The following is a 23,665-nucleotide window of genomic DNA, read 5'->3' as shown; positions in this document are numbered from 1 at the left end:
CGATCTTTTAAGTTATTCGATCGGTTTAATAAATCGGTTTAAATCGGTTGTGAATCGGTAAGCAGTAAATGATGAGAAAGTATTTTGGAAATGTAACATCGAAGGAAGTCATAAGTTTAAACGTCTTACAAGGGAAGCCTTGCCAGTTATTTTGAACAAACATTTGAGTGATTCAAGTGATTCAATCAATTTGACAAATCGGTTTAAATCGGTTATGAATCGGTAGACGGTAAAATTCGAAAGTACTTTGGAGGTATAGTATCTAAGTCACGAATTCGAGCCTTGCCAAAAAAATTGGGACAATTTGCAATTCTTTTAATTCGTTAATAAATTGCAAAATTAATCTGAGTTATCAAGTGTAATTTTAACTGCAATTACAGTAATTTTGTGAGAAAAATATTTCTTCCATTTAACATCCCTAACTCATTTATCTAAGTTTTTTTTTTTCGTTTTAAAAATGTTTTAGGAGTATAATTTGATCCATTTTTCAATTGAGCTCTCGTTGACACTGTCTCATATTTTATCACAAATACTTTCTGCACATTTTTATCTCTCAAGTACAATGCACACTATAGTAACACACATCTTTCTTTTCCTTCATTTTCTATCCCAGAAGAAGGCCAAAAAGCATGGCAATATATATGATGCTTTTGCTCTTTGATTAGGAAATTGGTGAGGAGGAGAAAGTGTCAAAGAAGGAGACTTTGGTGGCTCCAATGTCAGTTCAGCCAACAAGAAAGGCAAATGCTATTATGGCGGGATTGCGACGAATTTGATCGCTTTCCAGCAGCAGAAAAAATTCTCTGTTTTCTTGAGTGGGAATTTATCAATTGAATAATTACATAGCGATAGACGTCAAAAAAAAAAAACTAATATTGTATTGATAAATTTACAGAACTATTTGTTCTTTTATTATCTCTTTTTTTTAAGACACACACAGAAAGAAAAAACGTCATAAAACCACAAAAGTAATTTAGGAATATTATGATATGAAGAAAGAAAGAAAAATCGTGATGAGAGTGAAAAAAAAATTGCGATTATATTAATCGACACGTGAAATATTTGCAGAAAATTCAATTTAATAAAAAAACAAACTTTGAAAAAAGAATCCATTTGTAAAGAGTGAATCGATAATGTATTTATAGAACTTTTTTTTTAGTAAGATGAAATATTAGAATTTTTAACATTCTTGTAATGTAAGTGATCTTTTTCTGATTACAAATTTAAGATGATCTTTTTTTTCTACTACATGAATCATCTTTGAGATAAATTGGCACGATTACAATTTTAAGTTTCAGTGGAGAAAATATTGTAAAATGTAAATAATGTAATTTAAATAATAACTAATGCATTAAAATATTCTGAATTTTAGCAAAAAGTCGGAGATTTTGGATTTTTCTTTGTTTCTGCGTGAAATTGAAAGGGCAATGCAGAATTTTCAGTAAGCATCAAGATTTAAAATACTCAAAGAAATCTTAATGACAGCTGAAAAATAAAAGGTTTGTAAAAAAAAACAGACAAAAGTGATTTTTTAATGAAAAATGAAAGAGGGCATTTTTCTTCTGAACATTTTTTTATTACTTTACTGTTCTTAAGTGCTTCTGTATTATCGACTATTCTTTGTTTTTTTGGTTCCTGTCACGACTGTTTTGCCCAGTCTTTGCTGCGGGGATTAAACCGCCAAACAGTCATGACAGAAACTAATACAAAGAAAAGTCGATAATGCAGAAGCACTTGAGAACAATAAAATGTTGAAAAACTGACAAAGTAAAATCTTTCTCCTGTACATTTTTTTAGCACATGACTGTTCTCGAGTGCTTCTGCATTACCGTCGAGTTACGGGTGACTGCAATTTTTTTCGCTGTTTTTCAACTTTACCCTCTAAAAGGGGATAGTTAAAGTAAAGGGAGGGGGGTGAATGGGTAAAAATAATTTGTATTCAGTTGTTTGTTAATGAATAGATTTTGTGCCACTACTGGCAATAATTTTATAAAATTTTACTATGTTAAAAAAAATCAAGAAAAAAAGGGTTGCACTTAAATACTAAAAAATCAACAATTTCTTCAACAAGATCTTCAACTATTTGAAGATCTTCACATCTAAGGGTAAGATGCACAGATCTACAGGATGATATGGTCGCTATCTTGATTTGACGTTTCTGTCCGCCATTTTGAATAATTGTCAAAATCTAAAACTCATCCGATTGGGTTGAAATTTTAGTATGTTGTAGCTGATGTCAAGACCTTTTCAGAACGTATCTATGTTTCAGTCTACATCAAGCATTTACCTAGGTACAGAGGCTCAAAGTTTATAATTTTGAAATATTCATATTTGTGCAATCTTTATTTTCTAATCCTGAATCTTGAAACCTAAACGAAATGCCTCAGTAACCATTAAAAATGGTTGAGGCTTTTATTTTATATATTTATTTACTCTTACATAATTTAAAAAATAAACGAAAAGTGCATTTATTTATTTATTTATTTATTTTTTCATATTTGCAAAAAACAGTTTTTCAGATATTCAAATAATATGCTGTTATAAACAAAAACATTACTTTTCTTTTTGTTCGTATGTTAGATCTCATAGCCTAACGATAGCACTGTCTTTTGTGTGATGATTTCGATAAAAAAGGCTCTCCGTAGTTCTGTTTTCATGAAAGTGTCAAAATTTTGAACTTAGAGCCCCTATATCTAGAGAACCACTTGACCTAAGTCGGATTTTATATATGTTCTTAAAAGGACTTGATATCAGCTACAACATACTAAAATTTTAGCTCAATCGGATGAGATTTTTGTTTTGACTTTTATTCAAAATGGCGGACAGAAATGTCAAATCAAGATGGCGACTATACCATATTGTAGATCTCGGTCATTTTATCCTACATCCCAAAAAAAAAACGAATAATTTTTAGTCAAATACTCCTATAATAAAGCTTTATAACATAAATCATGCGTTCTTACGAAGATAATAGGGGAAAAAAAGTATTTTTAAAGTACGCTTGAATGTATACTATTTTGTGACGCGGGAAATTAAAAAAATATTTTGCTACTTTTTCAGAATAAAAATTTTATTTCTTCTATTAAGGTAAAAATTTTAAATATTCTAACCATTTATTGAAGAACTCTGAAAAAGAGTACTGTTTGTTGATGAATTTCTTTTAAACAGTTGAATATGTTTGCTCTGACTACTTTTACTCCGCGGGAAGGCCGATTCATTCAAAAGAAATCACCTGCGGGTATGCAAATATTCTGGATGCATAATGCCATTTCGCGCGTTTTTACGGTCCCGAAAATGTGCATAATCCCGGGACTGAGTGTATTAGCATTTCATTGACTTTTACTGAAACTACAAGTATCCTTTTGAGGATCATTGTTCCTGACTTGGTACATACCATATCCCTATATACTTTGACATGGTAGACCGGATCGACGAAGATTATCAATAAGTGCTAGAATTAATAAAAGTTTCACGAACAGCAGAGTGCGAAGTCACCCGCAACAACGATTCTGACTTTTCTTTGTGTTGGTTCCTGTCACGATTGTTTTACCCAAAATCACCAAATAATCGTGAGAGGAACTAAAACACAGAAAATTGATTATGTAGAAGCACTTGAAAACAATAAAGTGCTAGATGTGCTCATTTATCATTGGATTACCATCATTATGGTTTTAAACCACGATATGGACTGGGGAATACAGTCGAGACAGGAATCAGTAGAAGTAATGTCGATAATGTAGAAGCACTTGAGTACAATGAAGCGCTAAAAATTTAATTTTTCACTGGAATGGCAGAACTATAGCCCAATTCTGGAATTGTCGTCCTTTATACAAACTTTCACGATGTTTAAGTCCATGGAACCTCAGTCGATTTTATTCGTCTACTTTTGTCAGTCTTACTTTTTCGGGTGCCCAGTCCTTCGATTTTCTTGAGTAGACCTGCATCTGTTTCCTAATTGCACCCAAGTAGAGAGTGACTATTCACAGTTAGGATCGTTAGGATCATATCCCCTGCACACAGATCAGCCCGTGCGACTGTTGAACCACACTAACACATGCTGTTGAACAAATTGATGTGTGATGTGTGTTATTGATAGTACTAATAACACGCTGGTACTATGGCCCTTTGAGAGAAAAGGCTTTCGCCATCATACCTCACCATTCTTGGCGGTCCGCAGCCGTCCGCCAGCAGCAAAGCACACCCAGTTCTTTAAGGACATCATCCACTACGTCTTTCTATCTCTTTCTGGTATGACCCCCCCTCAGGCTCCAGATTCGATCCCGGCTAACACATTAAGTACTTAATAAGTTCTTAACTCAATGATTTAATTTTAAGGAGTCCCATTTTTTGCCATCAGATGTCACTACTGTCGCCCAAGAAGTATCTTAATTAAGGACTTAATAACTACTTATTAAGGACTTATTTTATGCACCTGAACAAAGCTATTTTTAAAGAGTTTGGACAATGCTTTTAATTATAGCATTGCGTTAGTAACGGCTTACCTTGTGTTAACCGGGTAGCTGTGGGAGGTTTGTGTCATCCGGTGCACATGACACAAGCTCATTCTTGTCGTCTAGATAGGGGCCACAGTATTGGGTTCTCCTTACAGGTCCTCCAGTTTATGGTTAATTCTGATTCTGAATTCCCCCGTTGCAGCATCTTTCATGGGACCAAAATCCTACATAGGGTGCGTTTCTCGAAAACCAGTAGAGGAAAATGCCCATAATTCGTTTCTGAATAACTGGGCATTTTTCCGTGTTTTTTAAAATGTGGGTGCGATTAGTCACATTTATTGAGAAACATAGGAAAAATTTAGTCATTACAAAGCTCGGGGTCGTACACTGAAAGGAATTCGAAAAAGTTAAAATAACATTCCGGAAATGTTTATTTTACCCTGAAGTATTGATCCGAAATCAGTGTAAATATTATGCTTTTTAGGTGTATTAGGGGTTAAAGTTACCCTTTTTCATGTTAATTTTACCCTTCAAAAAGGTGTAAAATTAACATTAAAAAATGTTGATATATTTTTTACACCAAAAAAGTGTTAAAGTTATGAGGGAAAAAAGTTAATCGCATCCCAGTTTTTTTTCTCAGTGTCCCTAGTGACCTCTCTTCTGTGTGGGTCATCGGTGCCACTTCAAGACCGTCATTTTGATTATTTTTAAGGTTACAATTCACTGTAGAACGTCTAGTTCTTATCGGATTTGATAAAGAATTGAATTATTTGAAAGGTCTTGGAATCCCAAACGCGATTGCACCAATCTCAATTTTAGGATGATCTTTAGATGATTTTTAAGTTTAATACAATATATAACCGGTATCAATACAAAAATAATGCGAAGTAATCATTTAGTGCTCCATCTCGTGAGATCGACCACTTCTTTTTCTGCTTTGTAATTATAAACTTCGTCTTGGAAAAGCGTCAAGCTAGGTTTAGTAATATAAATTCTGCGGATATGATTCTTCAACTCATTTTATGTTCTTTTTTGATCGAGTTTCTCTGTATACTGGTCTCTGGCACTCAAACTAACGGCTCAAACTGGACAAAGCTGTGCAATAAAATTTCTGTACACGTGATAATGGGAGCCCTCGTGCACGACACGTGACGAAATTTAATTACCAATTGCGATCAATTGCACAGTTTTTGAACAAAATGTGCAAATTGGGAAATTAATTGATTTGCTGAAAAATTGGCCAGGAATGCGAGGAACATTAGCTTGTGGGCGACTTGAAGAGCAAGTGAGTGGGATTTTTTTATTTATCCACAACTGCCCCGGACAATTCCAGACAGTCCATAGAGGTATTCCACTAACAATAATGTGTTCTGCTTTTTACCAGATCCAACTGAAAAGTTTCTTGAAATGCGGGAGACATGGAAAGTTTTTTCGGGAAGGTTCGATGCCATCAGGGTTTGGTTTTTCTTTTTTGATTTTGGCAATTGCTGGGCAATTTTAGCCATCCTTCACCTCTGTTAGTCCTTCAGTTGATTGCGGTGAGAAACCACAAATTGATGCTGTGTTTTTCTTTAAATGATAAACTATTTGCCGGAGATATGATCGTGAATTTTCTGTTAGATTGCGACATTTCGCGATAAGGATCTTCCGCCCTGATAGTCTTGAACTTGAATTAAAAGCACTGCTGGAATTGGCAGTCTTGAGACTTGGTGTTTTTGAGGAAAATTGCCGACAACATTGAGGGCTTTTCATACCACGTTTTTCACTTCATTTCCAGATCAAACTTCTTCGAACTAATTCAATGGAGTACAATCGACTTGGAACCTTATTCCGCGGTTTTCTCTCTGTCGACACTCTGTTTTGCGGGAATTTCTTCCCCCACTCGCTTGGGAGCTCCGTGGCTATCTTATATAAAGTCCTCACTCTACCAGAATTTTATCCAATTTATCATGTGCCTTCGATCATTTATAAACTCTTTGTGACAATTTTTCTCTCACTCAAGATCAAAGTGTAACGAATTTATTGTGTTCTTGAGGTGTTTTAGTTCTTTAAAGTATCAATTGAAGTGATAAGTGCTCAAAAGTGAAAGAAATACTCAAAAATTCGGAATCTCAAAGAACTTTCCCACCAATTTTCCGAATGAAATACCGTAATAGTCAAGGGAATATCCTACAAATCCAGTTTCGTACATTCCTTGGTGATTTTGAGCCAGAAATTCGGTAAGTCTACCAACTCTTTATCATTTATCACCTGTACAAATCATTTGATCGAGATGCCTCAATGCTCTTCTCATTGGAAAATAATTAGTACAATTTCACGCAAACTTTCAACCGTTGCAATCCAGTAAAAACCAAATTTGAGCAGAAACTGAAAGCCACATAGCGACAATTTTTCGATCATGATCAATGCTTTTTTACGCAAGACTCTATACACGAACAATTTAAATGCGATCTTTTTTAAATTCTTATAAACTATAATTGAAAATTTATTTCAAGAATTGATCACTGGACTTATCTGAGATTCTTTAAGTGAATCATGTTCGCAGATTCCGTTTATTTATTGCGAAATTGGACAACTGAAGAAATAAATTTATTACTAAACTAATGACGATCACAAATTAATTTAAAAATCACGATGATATTTCAATGGTGTTGCTGTGTTAAGTAAAACATAAATTTTATGCAAAAAGTAGCCAGATTTCTCACAAACATAGCAGTATGAACTAGATTAACTGAACGTTGTCTTGGTATGAGTTTTTATTGTATTTCAACATTTTTTTGCGATTTAAGTTAATTTATAAAACATACAATTGCTGAGGGCAGTTTTAAACGACAAAATATCAACAAAAAAAATCTGTTTTATCGCGCTTCAAGATTTGGCAGAGCTTTGTAAGTTTCGAAAGCTTTCAAGCACTAAGAAATCAGTAAAACATCAACGATGAAGTACAGTAGACTCTCTCAAATTTGGGCATTTGGGACAGAAATGTCACCCGAATTAGAGAGAAATTTGGGCGTTAAACATGTTTGACATGCAACGATTTTTTATTCATCTGCATACTCATACTAAGTTTACATAATCATATTTATGATAAATTTCATGGAAACCTTTTAATAATGTAAAATCACATCAAAACTAAGACAAAACATGGCAAATTTGAGAATATTTGCTTCATTTGATAATTGAATTTGAATTGAATTGAATTTTATTGTCATCTCTGTTTTTTCCCACCCTCCATACGGCCATCGCCGTCTTAGCGTTGATTCTAAGCTCCGGGATGAAAACGATGGAAAATACCTTCATTGGTTGTATATTTCGGGACCGTACATATGCACGTAGGTCACTTATATGGGAAGATGGGTATGCTCACAGAAAAAGGTTTGAAAACCTAGCCAATAAGGCTGTTATAAATGTTATAATGATAATCAATCTTGAAAAATCACAACAAACTTTTTTTTTTAAATGTAACTGCTGCCCGAATTAAAAAGTAGCCCGATATTAAAAGAGCTGAATTAGCGAGAGTCTACTGTACATTCAGCCTCAAACTTTAATAGTAGTAAAATATAGATGCAGGTTTCGTAAAGAAAAATAAATAGTTTTCCCATACTTGAGTGCTTATGTTTCTAGTATACCTTTTAGATCAGGAAAATTTCATGAAACCAAAATTCACATCCTTTTCTTTCTCAAACATTTTGAATATGTTTATCCTAGTCTTTCGCACCTTAAATTAGATCGAACTAAGTTCAATTTGCTGTGATGTTAAAAAGGAGAAGAAGAGTACTAAAGAGTGAGAGAGACTTATGAAAAATGAACGAGAAAGAAAAGGACGTGAATTTTGATTTCATGAAGTTTTCCTGATCAAGAAGGTGTGCTGTAGCTGTAACTGTTTCAGATTTCTTTCAATTTTCAATTTGAAGTTTATTTCATTCCTAAAGGATACAGAGTTCCTAAACTCAATGCTATACATAACTTTCAATATTTTTTTTAGGTTGTCAAAATTAATTAATCAAAATTAATTAAATATTTTACTGAACAAAAATTAAAAGTCAACTAACCATCTTCTTGACCTTGAAATAATCTCAAAGGTTTAATTATTATTAATCGTATCGAGATTGTAATACAAGGTAATCATGTCTTACAACAGAGGTGTGCAAGAAACCGTTGAAACCGAATTAACGTCAAAATAAGTCACTTATAAAAATTGAAAATTTTTTTGAGATTTTCTTTCTCAGACAAGAATTACGACTTGAACATTTCCCGCCAATTAGGGAGTGCTGCGATGAAGCGCTCCATTAGACTACTCATTAGTCCACCAATTAGTAATATTTTGTTTTCGAAAAAAAATATTTAAGCACTTGTAATATATATAAACGTATGCCGAAAATTTCATTAAGTTTCGTTTTATCATAAAAACCTAAATCTAAAAAAATCTCGAAAAACTGCTAAGTTTTGGCTTTTTAATTCAGGCTTCCCCCTTAAGTCTTTAAGTTGTTTTAAAATTGTATCCTGCGATAAAGGTATTTATTTTTAATTTCGCCACGAATAAGATCTGCCTATTATTATCTAAAACATTGAATAATAAGAGCAGTAAAAATATTCTCGTAAAATCATTATTCTGAATCCTTTGTTAAAAACTTCTTAATAACTGTGCCTTGTTCGACCCTATCTGTGATCCGACTTTTTTTAAGAAAAATACTTTTATAAATATGACATGTTTTTTATATAACATGTTGCACACAATCCTTTCCCAGCGATTTAATTATATTAACGAATATTTAAGGACAATCTAGAAAATTATAAGGAAAATTGTGTGATAAGGATATGGTTTGTTCTTGGAAAATGTTACTTAAGTTCTTCTCTATAAATCGTTCTTTAGCACCATATGATTTATGAAACGGTTCAAATCGGTTGTAAACCGATCGATGGCAGCCAAAATGCCGAAAGCCAAAATAACGAATGTTCAAAATCCTGAAAGGGATGAAATTGTATGGAGGAAAGTGTTTAGAATAATTTCCCTAGACATAGAAGATTTCCCTTTGCCTCCCAGCAAGCGCGGCTACAATTGTGGGAGCACCTATGACACTTTTAACAATTCGGAGTTTTGGCTTTCGGAATTTTGACCGGGGACCCACTAAGCACTCCGAAAATACCGATGGTTTCCCATAATACGGAAAAGGTTTTTGTTTTAATAGACTGTAAAGCTTTATGGCTCTCAAAGGTGATAAGTTCATATGGGAGCAGACAGAAGTGATATCAGGTTAAAAGCTCATGTCTTATATCGACTTTGATGAGAGTTTCATTTAAGCGGCCTTTAGATTATAGAAATATAGCCTAGTTCCCAAAGTGTTTCAAATCCAAATTAGTACACACAGAAAAATGGAAAATTCTTAAACAGAAATACCCAGGAATTTAATTTCAAATCCCTTCCAATCAATGCCAATGTCCTAATCCAAAATTCTTGATCATTTAGTTTTAATTGTAATTTTCAAATCTCAAGACATTTTTCATTTTTCAGCAAATGCTGAACTTGAACTCCTGATCTCTTATCGTCAAAGTGATAGGGATTCTATCCCATTTCATTGGCAAAGAGCTTCTGAATTAAAACGCCTCGGGGATTCACGTCCAATTTAAGTTCCCGGAGTCTTATATTATATATTCTTAAATTTAGAGTCAAAATTTTTCTGTAAGTAATTTATTTAATTAATTTTTCGGAATCTAATGGACAATTTTCCCTTAACACTAAACCTACCGACCATCTTTGATCGTTTTTGGGTCAAATTACAAGCCGCGGTGGGGTAGGATACTCAACAAATTTGTCTTGGAAAAGAGCAAAATATTAAAATTTAAACACTGAAAAATATATTACGAGCATATTTTAAGAAATTCATAAAGTTCGACAGCAACATTGTATCGCTTAAATATGCGTTAGTTTTAAACCGGTCAATTTGACCGGGTCTTGGTGGGTTTAGTGTTAATATCCTACCCTAAATCACAATTTTACAAAAAAATTTGGCTGTTAAGAATTCATAGAAGTTAAGTTCTATGACTAAGACTTCGGTCTGAAGCCCGTGTTTTAACGCTTAGGCTATTTTCGAGAAATAAAAACTCGAAGTCATGAATTTTTAGGAGGATATTAGCTAACGACTATAATCAGGGGAGTGACATTAGCTCTAAAAAATGCGACCAGTTTTAGTGTACATTTTTTCCCGTTTTCGTACAAATTTCACGAAATATCTCCGAAACTATGTAGATTGCCAATTTGGAGTTTTCGGTTGCCTATTCTATATTAAATTGGCTTTTATTTTGTATTTGTATTATTTGCTAACTCATTCTACAATGACAGAAAATAGCTAATAAACTCTAAAGTTTTTTTTCTAAAGAAACATAGGAAACGTCATGCCCCTGACTATAATAATTAGCTATACGATAATTAGCTGACAAGTGATTGCCCGTTTTGGCATAGGTTTCGTAAGGACTAATTTTTCCTATTTTTCTGAATAAATGTGACTCCGTAGTACTCATTCACTAGTTAAAAAAAGGATCAAATTCATTCATATTTGATCCTTTTGCAACTGATGGATCAAATTTCAAACTTTGAATGCACATTTATCATAATAGAACATATTAATTTGATACATCTTTTGCAAAAGGATCAAATTTGGATCAAAAACTTTATTATTTTAAAAACTGGGCACTTTCCCCTAGTTTTTAAAATATGGGTGCGATGAGTCACATTTATTGAAAAACATAGGAAAAATTTAGTCATTACGAAGCCGAGGATCGTACGAAGCATGGGGTACTCTCTCTTTACCATCTCTGTCGAAAGGTTAGACTAAATCCTATACTTTGTTGCCCATCTTACAAAACATCGATAAATGATCAATATTTTCCTTTATCTACTTCTGTTCACATAGAACCTCCTAAAAATTTAATTTATTTATAATCAATTAAAAATGCTGTAAATATAGATTAATGTTGTAAGGTACAAATAACTTTTAACTCCTGACCCCCAATTTTATTGATGTGGGTTGTATATGAACTAGGTACTATATAGGTATCTTAAAAAATATCCCAGGTATAAGTATTCAAGAAATATTTATGTTTAAATAGAAGAATTTCTTTAAGAGGGTGTTCTCTAAGAAGAAAGAACCTTATAGAAGTAGGTGACTATCTTTAAGGGGTGTTTTGACAAGGAGGAAATCTTGCAGAAAGAGACGTTTTCTTCAATTACCGTATAACTAATTCATGCAAAAACCTACAAACAATTCCCTGGAATTTTAGTTACATTTTCAGATGAAATGTAAATAACAGAATAAAGAAAATGTTTTTCTGCAGATAATGTCATTAAATTTCCGTGTTATTTCCTCTATAAATAAAATTTGAAACAGGAAATAACAAATGTACTACAAAACAGAAAATCTTCTTAGGATGCAAAATTTCTATGACAATTTACTAGATTTCCTAGAAACATTGATTAATAACCTTTGCGATGTGAAGAAAATTGTTCTTGGTAGAGAATACATAATATGAAATCAAGAACAATCTACGAAAATATATCACTATGCCGCAGTTTTTTGTATTTCGGTTGGCAAATTAAAAATTGAATAGCATACATTATTATTTTATCAAAATATTTCTATATTAATTGTGTCAAAAATTGCAAAAATAAAATAAAATTAGGACGATTCTATTCTGCACTCTTGTATTCAACAAAGATATTGTTTTTAGTAATTAGTATAGAGAGTAAAACCCTCAGAAATAGCTGAATTATTGAAATTGCACACTCAGGTGCATAATTGCAAATGCTCTTCAAACATTTCCACTTAAAATAATTTTCTAATCATGAGCATTTTTGCAATTTCAACAATTTGCAGTATTTGTACCAATTGATATTTCAATAAATTCTGATACATTCATTAGAATTCTTTCTAAATAAAAAATTTCCGAACAAATTTAATTCAATAAAATAGCCATAAATGATAATATTCCAATCATTCCAATACAGCTGCTTGAGTTAATCAATAACTTTGTTGCATTTGAAGGACTTAAAGATTGCATGAGAATAAAACAGCTCATTAAATGAGAAAGCAAATTCTAGAGAAAAAAATATTCATTTCCTAAAGAAAAGTGAGTTTTTGTGGATTTTATGAGTTTCGTTTTCCTCTTTTCCACCGGTTGCATCAGTTTGGGCGATAGTAGAGCTAAAGATAAGACGTGATTCTAGATCAGTTAAATTTACCTCAAGTTCAGTAAAGTGACAATTGTTATGGTTTTAAGTATTTGAATTGCTAACAAAATATTCTTGAAACACTTGGATTGACATTAACAAAATTAGTTACTCTTCATGGAATTGTGTGGAAAATAAAATGAATTAAGTGAGTGTTTAACATGCCAAACATGTCAAACATATCAATCAAATTTTAAAACCTAATTTAGAAGAACCTAGCGAACACCAAAAATTGATAAACGTATTTTTAGCTTAATTTTATTGAACTATTTTAAACTAAAAACAGTTCTACAAAATTCAAATACTGCAAATACAAAAAATAAATAAATATTTAAATTCTTGTTTAAATTTTTTAAAACCAAGTTTAGAATGGGTACTTGCAGTTTATTAAAATTTACCTCTATAAAAACTCATACAGATGTAATTCATGGTGCTGAATGTTCTATTTAATTCTTAAATTTTGAATACCCTCAATGAATTAATTTCAATTCATTCAGTTTTATTTGAACTTATTGACAATAATTTGGAATTAGTAATTTTCAATGAATAGATTTTGGCTTTTGACTCTCTATTCTATAAACTTGGTCTGTGTTGAAACTTATATTCCCGGTTATAGCCTTATAGCCTTTAGCTATTTTTGAATATTTTTATCGCTTTTTTTTAAATTTTTTAATGCCTTTGAGGTAGTCCTCTTGAATGGTTGAAATGGTTGTGTAGTAGTGGCCACCGCCGTCTTAGCGTTGGCAACCAATCTCCAGAGTATAAAGGTGGAAAACTCTCGCAGGTTCCATGAGCCATTAAGTAATTTGATCAAGTTTTAGTTTAGTTAAAACCAAGACAATTTTAAATTTATTTAAATTTAATTTGTGTTTGAAAGGTGTTTTTTAATTTCATGAAATTTTCTTAATTTGACCGGTATTTCGGAGGCAGTAAAAACAAACGGTAAGAGATATCAACTTCCAGTCTTCGGTGACCCTCCCCTGCCATAAGTCAACATTATCTCGGACGGTCTTTCTTTATTTTTCCATAACTCCCCTCCATCTCCTCCAAAACTATGTTTTTTGGTTTGGCCCAAGCTTTTTCAATGACTAACTATTTCGTCCAAACATACTTATGACCGGAAAATTCGCCATTTTCAAATATTAAAGTCAAGGGTTAATCACTTTGAAGGGCTCATTTTTTTTAACGATTTGGTTAAATATGGATTTTTTTGGAAACATCTGGACTTTTCTTATCAATTCAATTTCTTATCAATTCTTTCTAATTGGTCAAGTAATCGTAATTAATGTATTTTTCTCTATTATCCCGTTTTATTTGCCCGTAAGTACATTACTTATTAGCCAATTTTCTAGTTCAAAATTGTTTCTTGTTACTTTTTACTTCTTGTTCTCTTTTCTTCGTTCTTTCTTCTTGTTCTTGTTACTCCTTGTTACTAAATTTCTTGTTACTTGTTTTTCAGGAGGGTTCTTTTGGAACCTTGAAAAATAGTTTATTGTCGGAAATTTAATAACACGGATTATGACCAGGATTAGAATTTATTCCTTCTATAGCTTCACACTACGTTTCGGGGATGTTTGTCCCCTTCTTCAGGTCTACAAATTTAACATCAAAACATCCCCGAAACGTAGTGTGAAGCAAGGAATAAATTCTAATCCAGGTCATAATCCGTGTTATTAAATTTCCATCAAGTATAACTGACCGAACACTTTCCAATAGTTTATTGTCCTTGTTTTCTTTAAATCAATTCCTAAAATATTGAAAAAAAATTGAAAAATATAGATATTCCTTCACGTGCTATTTCGGCTACTTTGAATGAAACTTCGGTCACCTACTTTGTGACTACCTTGTGTGAAACAATCGATAGAAAATTTATAAACTTTCTTATATGATTCATAAACCCTAAGATCTTCCGTATAATTTATCCTGAAGACCTAAAGAGTTGACCTTGGCCCCCCAAATTTATGTGCAGATTCCCGTATCGACTTGCTCTTCCTGAACTCTTCCAAGCTCTCTTCCACATCATCTCTTGTAAAGAGACGATGCTTTTTTCTTTCTATGGGCATTTTACAACGTAGAAATTGAAAAAGAACTAAAATAAATAAGAATTTTGAGGAAACGAAAGATGTGGCCGAAATAGTAAACAGCAAATTCCTAGAGAGACGCTTATAAAATGTCTATTATTTTAGCTGGGTTTATGCTTGTAGCTGATTTTGAGGCTGGTTTATTATTTTAGCTGGGAACTTTAACTTGGAATCTGAAAAACGATTCACTATTAACATAAACAAAAATAATCTTGAATGAACTCTAATCAATTTTAATGAAAAACCTCGAAGGAAAATTATTTACACTTCACCGCAAACTACTAGACTGGTAGCAATACAAGCGGTTTGTCATGTTTTTTGTAGGATCCTTTAGACACCGATGTTTCTATAACAAGATATTAATTTAAATTATACGCAAAACGAAATGATTAAAAAGAATAAATAATATATTTAAAAAAAAAACATTTATTGTTCTAAGATTAAATCCACAATTTTAATTAATTTAGTTACTTTGTGGAAGTTACACTTAAAATGGCCGAAATTGAATGCTGGCCGAAATTTGGCACACTTACCTTAAATTTGTTGTTCTTTAGAATCCTGGGGATTTTAAGAACTAGCCTAAATCTCTTCTAATAAAATCGATTTAGGGTTTGGCAATTTAGCAATTACTTTCCACTATTTAAAAATACCTCAACAGTGATATTAAGCTCGTATGTCCTTACGGTCCTGACTGTCCTCAAAGAATTTTTTATTGAAATATTACTTTTTTGTCGATTTTGTAATTGTTCGGGGCGTTGGTAAAATTTATTATTTTAGTATATATTTTTATTTTAGCACAGAAGAAAGAAGTGTAGGGTAAGTGTGCCAAATTTCGTCATAGTTGTATGCAATTGTCAAGGTATCAAGTTTGGAATGTAATATTTTTAATACAAATTGATTTTTTTTATTATTTCTTCTTAAAGAGTGTTCCTTTGAACCTTTTAGACCGTTTATCGTCTTTATTTCCTCTAAAGTCATTCTTAATACATTTTAAAATAAATAAAAATGTAGACATAGCTTTGGTGGCCTATTTCGACCACCTTCATTCTCATAGTTTTTTGCGTTCTTTGCCCTTCCGGAATTCTTCTAATGCCTTCTTCACATAATTTCGTTTGCCGAAGCGACATTTCTTGTTAGTTTTTGCATTATAATCTCTCTAGAGTATGCAGAAACAAAAAGAAATCCAGAAAATTCAAGAAACAAAAACAATGGCCGGAATTGCAAGCTGGCCGAAATTTGGTACACTTACCACTCTTTTACTTGACTTTTTAATTAATTATTTCATAGCTTAAAAATTTGTTTAGATATTGCTAGGATACTGTCAATTCTCATCTTATCGATTATCTTTATTTAAAAGATCTTTAAGATATATTCTGCAGAATTTGCAGAAATAATAAGTTAGTTTGATAAGTACTTTTTTTTATTCAATATGCATGTAGGAGGTGAAGGAATAGCTGATAAATAAAGTGAATTAAAATTCAAAATGAGGCAGTTTCTTCTGGCTTTGTTGAGCCTTCTCCTGGCTGTGGCAGTTGCTGCAGATGGAAAGATCTCATCCACAGAAGCCTCTCCTAATGAAGCATCCACAGGCACGTTAGAGCCTTGGCCAGAGTGTGGATCTGAGGACATGCTGAGGCATGAGGAATTCACTCTTTGGGATTATTCTGTGGTGGTTGGGATGCTTGTGGTATCCCTGGGAATTGGGGTTTTTTACGGGTTCTGCGTCAAAGCCAAAAATGAATCTTCTGAGGATTTTTTGCTCGGATCTGGCATGGAATTATTCCCCGTGACCCTGAGTCTCTGCACCAGTTTTATCACAGCCATCGAATTGCTGGGAAATCCTGCCGAGATGTTCTTCAATGGCACGCAGTACTCCTTAATTGTCCTATCCATGGTTCTAGTAATCCCAATGGCTGTAAAAGTCTTCTATCCCATTTACTTCAAAATGCAACTAACCAGCTGCTATGAGTACTTAGGGATTCGATTTGGGAAGCGCTTGAGGATTTTTGGAGCTATTCTCTACATCATTCAGGTGAGTGATGGAAAATTCTCCTGGATTTTCCTCAAATTTATTCGTTTTTGTTCAAAATACTCCAAACTTGCGCCACCTTCATTCTGCAGATGTCTTTCTACACTTCCGTGGCGGTTCTAGCGCCGGCTATTGCTCTTTCAAAAGCCACCGGTTTGAATACTCGCCTTGCCGTTGGTCTCATCTACCTCGTGTGCGTCTTCTATGCTTCCCAGGGTGGTATGAAAGCTGTTGTGATTGCCGACACATTCCAGGTTAGTATAATTTATCCACCGCCCCCCAAGTTTCAGCTCAAATGGCCAAATACTTCCTATTGTTGGCATTAAATTAAAATTGAAGATTTGGCCTCTCCTGCCCTTATTCTCATTTTGGGACCAAGAGCGAAGCCACCGGAGATTCATAAAAACTCCCTTTTTATTGTCTCGCCTGGGGATTAGGGTGGCTGAATTTCCATGGAAATTTATGGGTATTCTCACCGAGATTCCCTCTAATTGGGTCACCGAGAAGTATACAACGGAAAAATTGGGCATATCCAATGATAGCCTAATGCGGCGATAACTTGAGCAAATTATTGATGGTGCTCCATAAAATAACTCAATGGGCATCCAATCTGTTTAATCTACAAGGAAAATTCGCAAGTTTTTCTTTGGGAAAAATTAAAAAAAGGAGCTAAAGTGTTATTAAAATTAATTACTGGTTGAAGAAATTGAGCCAAGGCAATTTCTTTTCCGTGTATTTCATTCCCCTGTACCCTGTGCGTTATAGCCCATTCGCAATATTTATTTTGATATCTCTATTTTTTTTAATGCCTAAAGTATCCAAAGTTTATTGCTTTAATAATGCTAGAAGCCTATAAATAGATAGATATAGATAGATAGATAATTTATTTCATCAACAATATCTTAATAGCGCGTTACAATAGGATTTCTGTGAGATGTTTGTGACTTTGCGTCCACCGCCGTCTTAGCGTTGGTGCCCAACCTCCAGAGCAAAACGCTGGAAAAGCTCTTTCGTAGATTGTTTATGCCATGGTAAATTATTCATCAAATTTATGATAAAAAAACACCCCGTAACAAAATATTTTCACATAAAATCGTAAAGAAAAAGTAAAAAAAATCCAGTAAATCAGCACAAAACCATTAGAATCAGTAAAAACTTGTAAAGAGTTCGAAGACCTTTCACACGAGGCTATACTTGTCCCAATCGGATAAAAAAAACGTGCACTTTAGAGTCCTTTTAACTTCTGATTTAAAAAAAAAATTAAAGTTAAAAACGTGGTATATAATTTAACTAATAAAACGTAGCTTACTAATTAAGCTTTACAAAAATTCTAAAAAAAATTATAAAAATTCTTTCTAAAAATTCTTTATGGAAATTTTTACAATTTCATAAATTTTGCTTGTAACATGATCACTTAACGAACATTTTTTGTTCCTTTACGAACTATTGTTCGTAGAAGTTTGTAAATACACTAGAAATATTCCTAAAATTTGGCAAATGTTCGTAAATTTTTGTCAGTCAAAAATGTACGTATAAATATTTATGAAAAAAAACATGTTCGTCAAACGCTCATGTTATCAACAATCTTTGTGGAAAAGTACAAACTTTTTTGTATGTTATACGATAAAGCGTTTTGTAAGTCCTCAGTAGGAATTTATAAATGTTCACGAACAATTTTATGAAATATTACTGCTCGAAGTCAAAGAGAGAGCGGCTATATAATCGACAATAAGTTAAAAAAACGATATCTCTAAACGATTTTTTTCTTTTCCCCCATCCCTCGCGAACTCGATCCCGTCCAAAACCATGTGTTTTGGTTTTTTCGGAAACGAGTCCTATAATTTCCTTTATTTTTGGATTTGTTTTAGAGGTAGTCAAAACGTACCTATGACCTAAATAAATAACCATCTTGAATTTTTGAAGAAAAAAGTTTTTACTACTTTTGAGGGTCTATTTTTCAACCGATTTGGATAAATTTGGATTTTCTGGAAAGGTCTTGAAATTTCCTATACGATTACAACGGTTATGTATCGGTTAGGTACCTGTAAATGAACAATCTCTTAAATATTCTTTTTTTTTATGTCCGTAAACTTATTAGCCATCTAGAGGCGAAACTGTAAGAGATACGAACTCCCGATCTTCGATCCCAAAAGCCGATCAAAGAACATGATTATGATTTTATTTCCCCCACCCCCTTCTATCCCCTCCAAAACCATGTTTTTTGGTTTTTATCGGAAACGGCTCCTACGAGTTCTTTTATTTTTGGATAAATTTTGGTGGTGATCCAGGCGCATATTTCGCGGGGCGCGATTTTTTTCGCGGATTTTCTCGGGGCTCGTCTTTTTCTCGGATTTTCGCGGGTCGCATATTTTTTCGCGTATTTTCGTGGAGCGCGAATTATTTCGCGGATTTTCGCAGGGCGCAAAATTTTTCTCGGATTTTCGCGGATCGCGTATTTTTTCTCTGATTTTCGCTGGTCGCGTATTTTCGCGGGGCGCCTATTTTTTGCGCGGAATTTAGCGGGAAGCGATTTTTTTCGCGGTTTTTAGCGGGGCGCAAAAGTTTTCTCGGATTTTCGCGGGTCGCCAATTTTTTCGCAGATTTTCGCGGGGCGCGTATTTTTCGTGGATAATGAATATCTTCGCAGATTCTCACGGGTTGCTGACAGAGGTTCTAGACGGATGTAAAGTTTGAGGCCTCTATCTCCCATAGTTTCCGAGATAATCGATTTTAAAGATTTTTAAACACTTTTATGCATTTCTCATCCAATTTTTTTCATTTTCAAGTGAAATTTTGCACATATCAAGCATGAAGGAGGCTCTAATGTTATGTCAAATTTGAAGCCTCTATCTCTCATAGTTTCCGAGGAAATCTACTTTGAAGATTTTCAGATACTTTTATGTATTTCTCATCCAATTTTTTCATTAATAACGATAATATATTACATACAGTTTAAGAATTATTAAACGAAATTTACATTATTTATGTATAAATATCGTTCGAGTGTTCCACAATCCAAATTTGCAATGAAGGAATCACACCTCTATAAGCTGATCTAGGCTTATCACTGGTTTTTACTCTCTGTCTAATTGCAATATATCGTCGATTGCATCTACTGTTGTCGTATCTGCATTTCATGCAAGTTGCCATACAGATGCCGCCTCTTACGTGAAGTTCTGACACAAAAGAAATGCTATAGCCCAACTTCAGCTGACCTACAATAAGCTGAGCTGGGCACATAATTAATTTTGATTTTCCTGTCAGTCCATCCAAGTCCTAGACGTATTAGTTTAAATACAAAATTTACACTAATTTTACAAATTTGACTGGAAATTAGTGCTTTACGTGTCTGAACTATAGTTCCAAATCGAATTTGCATGCAATCCGAGTTTGCTCACGTTAATAATCTCATGTTCCTCTGCAGTCTGCAATAAAGAAATCTAGATTAGGTTTTTAACATGATAACAAAATTAAAATATTTCTATTTTAATCAAGATCTATATTAAATATTTTCCCTTGTTTTAATTTAGAGATGCTGAAAGATAAAAATAACAATAAATTGCCTTAATTGGGAAACAAATTGCTTGAGTACTGTAGGATACTTTCGGGACTGATGGTTCCCTTGGAATTTCTTTTTAAAAAAATATTTTTTCTCATATCTCTCCCTTACTCCTCTTTAAGCTCCTCTTGCTCGTAAATTGAGAATATGATTTCCTAAATTAAGTCACTGGGAGAGAAAGACAAATGAAAGCACAACAATGTTAATAATGTTTTTGCGTCTCTCATAATTTCATCTGTTTCTGGACATCTTTTAGGCATGTGTCTTGGCATTGTCTCTGATCCTCGTCGTGGTCCTTGGATACTTTTATTCTGGTTCCTTTAGTGATGTCTTCCAGGAAGCCTCAACGGGCGGGAGGTTGGAATTTAGCAAGTAAGTCCCTATTTCCGTTTATACGCTAAATTACTCTCAGGTTTGAAAGGTGTTTCATTAAAATTTAATGCTCTTATGCTTATATTTAATGCAAATATGTCATTTTATATTTAAAATGACATATTTAAAAAAAATTAAATTGTCCAAGATCCGTGATGATTTTTATTAAAAGAAAACTTTAACAGTTTCAGCATAGATCCAACAACTAGGCATAGTGTTTTTAGCGTTGTCATCGGAGGATTCTTCTACTGGTCATCTATGTTTTGCACAAATCAAGCTTCTGTCCAGAAATGCATGTCATTGAAGAAGCTCAAGAGGGCAAAGGTTGCCATATATCTGGCTGTAATTGGTGAGTTTCCTTTCTCTAATTGAGTGGCTTTTGGCCTGTGAGAGAAGTTTACGATGAATTGGCAGGTGCTTTCTGTGGTAGGTGGTTTTGTGGCAAGCCCTTCTGAGATGCCTCTGTGTTCTGTGGACGATCCGAATTGCTCAATTATTCCCCAAAAGGTTCTATTCTCAATGCGTACCACTGGGAGATTATCTCAAACAATACTATCTCTGACTGTGAGGCATCTGTAAAGGATATCTCTGGTCGAGTTGGTCAACATCTCAAATTCACTTGTCCAATTGTTACAATTAATCAATGAGGACGAGTTACAAGAGCTTTCCCTGAAAGATATTTTTATTCATTTGTTGCTACTTAAAACAAAATCATTTTATCAGAATTACCAATAAATAAATTATTGATTTTCCATAATTTCGATAAAATGCCTTGCATTAAAAGCTTTTAAAAATTCATATGGAAAAATTAAAATTAATAATGGTGCATTATACTTGAAAAAAATCCATTACGTTTTTTTTGGAGTATAAAACTGTATTTGTTTTAAATTTTTTATAGCTAAACATAAAGTTCTATATTTCTGAGTTAAGAGGACCGATCCTAATAATTTCATTCTAAATTTTGTTTTAGTCCTCCTATGAAATATTTATGATAAATTTTTTGATACATCGATTTTTTATATCACTGCCTTTGAGCCTTCTTAAAAAGGATTGACTATTCTTTGGAATTTTTTGTCCCCAAGGTTCGTTTTGGAATGGATTTTCGGACAAAAAACATTTTCGGTTCGTTACCGGTTTATAACCGAATGGATTCGGTTTAGGCTTGTCAGGAACTTCAAGACCTTTCCAACGAGCCCAAACACCATAACATTCAGAAATACGCTCTCTAGACTCTAGACACTTTTTTTTTTGAACATTTGACCCTGAAAAACCGAAAACCGAAAAACAGATTTCCAAAATTTTAATAAAACATGACCTCTTAAGGGATTAGGAGTCAAATACAAAAATTTATATATAACTCAAAATCGAGAGAATATGTATACTCTGTGGAGTTCGAACAGTAACACTTGTAATATTCTTCAGGTAAAGGAACCAGCATTATGGATTTCGACCCGTTCAGCATTTTGTTTTTCCGGATTTTAGCTTTTCGTGATTTTGACTTTTGGAATTTTTACATTATAGAAATTTTGGTTTTAGAGATTTTCCGAAAATCGACCAAAAACGGTCGGTAGGTTTAGTATTACTACAATTCTAAATCAAAATTTTATGAAAAGTTTGATTGATAAGGAGTTAGAGAAGTTAACTCTTTCGCATCCCACTTTTATTCAGCAGATGAATTCATGTAAAATTTAATTTTTCCTAATGCTTTATGATCAAATATAATAGTTCAGAGAGGAAAAAAATTTTCCATTGCGTGAAAACTCGGAAAAACCCCGGGTCATATATGACCCTATTGTCCTCAAGGGAAGTGTACAGACCATTTTCAAAATCTATATCGCGGGCTTTTTAAGTTTTTTTTTGCTTGAAATTATTAATTTGGCCAAAACCATGGTAAACTGGATTGTTTTGATTGACACTGTACTCCTGGTGTTCAAGGAATCTTCCTGGTAATCCCTTGAACAGTCACTGTCACAATATTTTGAGTGGTATTTGGCAGAAATAAACTTATCCACATATTTATTCACACACAATACAATTGCACAATATGAGACGCTTACAGAATACTCTAAAATATTGCAAAATATGTAATAATTCATCAGATATAAGATGAAATGTCCAGGAGCAAGATGTCCCAACTACATTTCGCTATAGGTTTGGGACGAAAACACTGTTACCCTTGCCAACAATAGGGACATATATCACCCGGAAAATTCTGCACGCTTTTCTAGAAAATTGAGAGTAGTTTATTATATCAAAATATGCAATATACAATCTTTGGATATTCTATTTTGTGTTTCTAAAGAACTTTTTGCTGAAAAACATGAATTAATATAAAAAATTTTGAAAAAGAAAAGTCATTTCACAAAGTTCGAAATTAATTTTTTGATCTCAAATATTTTCTTTTCCTGAATATCTGGAGTCTTGAGAAAATTAGCCACGAATCTTACATCCTTCTATTATGATGTTGTGCACAAACCGATAGATTTCAATTAATGTAAATAGTCAAAAAAATTGTTTTTTCCCCGGGTCATATATGACCCTAATGACGCGAAATAGTTAAGCCATATGGCTAAAGATCTGAAGCTAGTATAACGAACGAAATATATTTTAACAGTAATACTTCTGGAAATAGACGGTACGAAGTACGAATACAAGGAATCCTGAAATCCCTGGAATGAAATGTTGCAATCCGAATGTTCCTATTAATATTATTCATTTAGCTTTTGTATTCTCTAATTTGTTAATTGTGTTGAATGTGACTTTTCGATCTGTTAAATAATAAAATCGAGAAGATTTTGTGCCCTCTAATGGATAGACTTTATGTTAGCAACATTCCCAGAAAATCATTTAAATAGCTCATCACTCCCCATTGTGCGTCGTATGAAATAGTAAATGGTGAGATGCAAGAGAATACCATGTCTTTTAGGCAAAGAGGACACACAGAGA

General features: G+C 33.2%; 3 protein-coding genes across 8 annotated transcripts in view; all 3 read left to right on the top strand.

Moving 5' to 3' along the window:
* The window catches only part of LOC129802368 (protein ECT2), an 85,107-nt gene extending 83,729 nt beyond the window's left edge, over positions 1 to 1,378 (top strand). For 2 of the 6 annotated variants that reach the window (XM_055848120.1, XM_055848125.1), the window contains exon 12: positions 666 to 1,378. In XM_055848120.1, coding sequence (XP_055704095.1) covers positions 666 to 776 — 111 coding nt within the window. In that variant the 3' untranslated portion in view covers positions 777 to 1,378. Of the gene's footprint in view, positions 1 to 613 lie in introns of all 6 variants that reach the window. The other 4 variants (XM_055848122.1, XM_055848124.1, XM_055848121.1 and 1 more) reach the window with 2 other exon arrangements.
* A 5,032-nt stretch (positions 1,379 to 6,410) lies between these two features.
* LOC129802367 (uncharacterized) lies at positions 6,411 to 16,251 on the top strand. Its single transcript, XM_055848117.1, has 2 exons — positions 6,411 to 6,673; positions 16,199 to 16,251. The coding sequence occupies exons 1-2, from the start codon at positions 6,594 to 6,596 to the stop codon at positions 16,203 to 16,205; spliced, it is 87 nt and encodes a 28-aa protein (XP_055704092.1). The 5' UTR covers positions 6,411 to 6,593; the 3' UTR covers positions 16,206 to 16,251.
* Positions 16,199 to 23,665, top strand: part of LOC129802366 (putative sodium-dependent multivitamin transporter) — a 32,615-nt gene continuing 25,148 nt past the window's right edge. Inside the window, exons 1-4 of the mRNA XM_055848116.1 lie at positions 16,199 to 16,791; positions 16,881 to 17,042; positions 20,604 to 20,719; positions 20,905 to 21,068. Coding sequence (XP_055704091.1) covers positions 16,243 to 16,791; positions 16,881 to 17,042; positions 20,604 to 20,719; positions 20,905 to 21,068 — 991 coding nt within the window. The 5' untranslated portion in view covers positions 16,199 to 16,242. The remainder of the gene's footprint in view (positions 16,792 to 16,880; positions 17,043 to 20,603; positions 20,720 to 20,904; positions 21,069 to 23,665) is intronic.

This window comes from Phlebotomus papatasi, chromosome 2 (genome assembly GCF_024763615.1).
Source record: "Phlebotomus papatasi isolate M1 chromosome 2, Ppap_2.1, whole genome shotgun sequence".
NCBI lineage: Eukaryota > Metazoa > Arthropoda > Insecta > Diptera > Psychodidae > Phlebotomus > Phlebotomus papatasi.
This window is presented reverse-complemented; position numbering and strand designations above follow the sequence as displayed.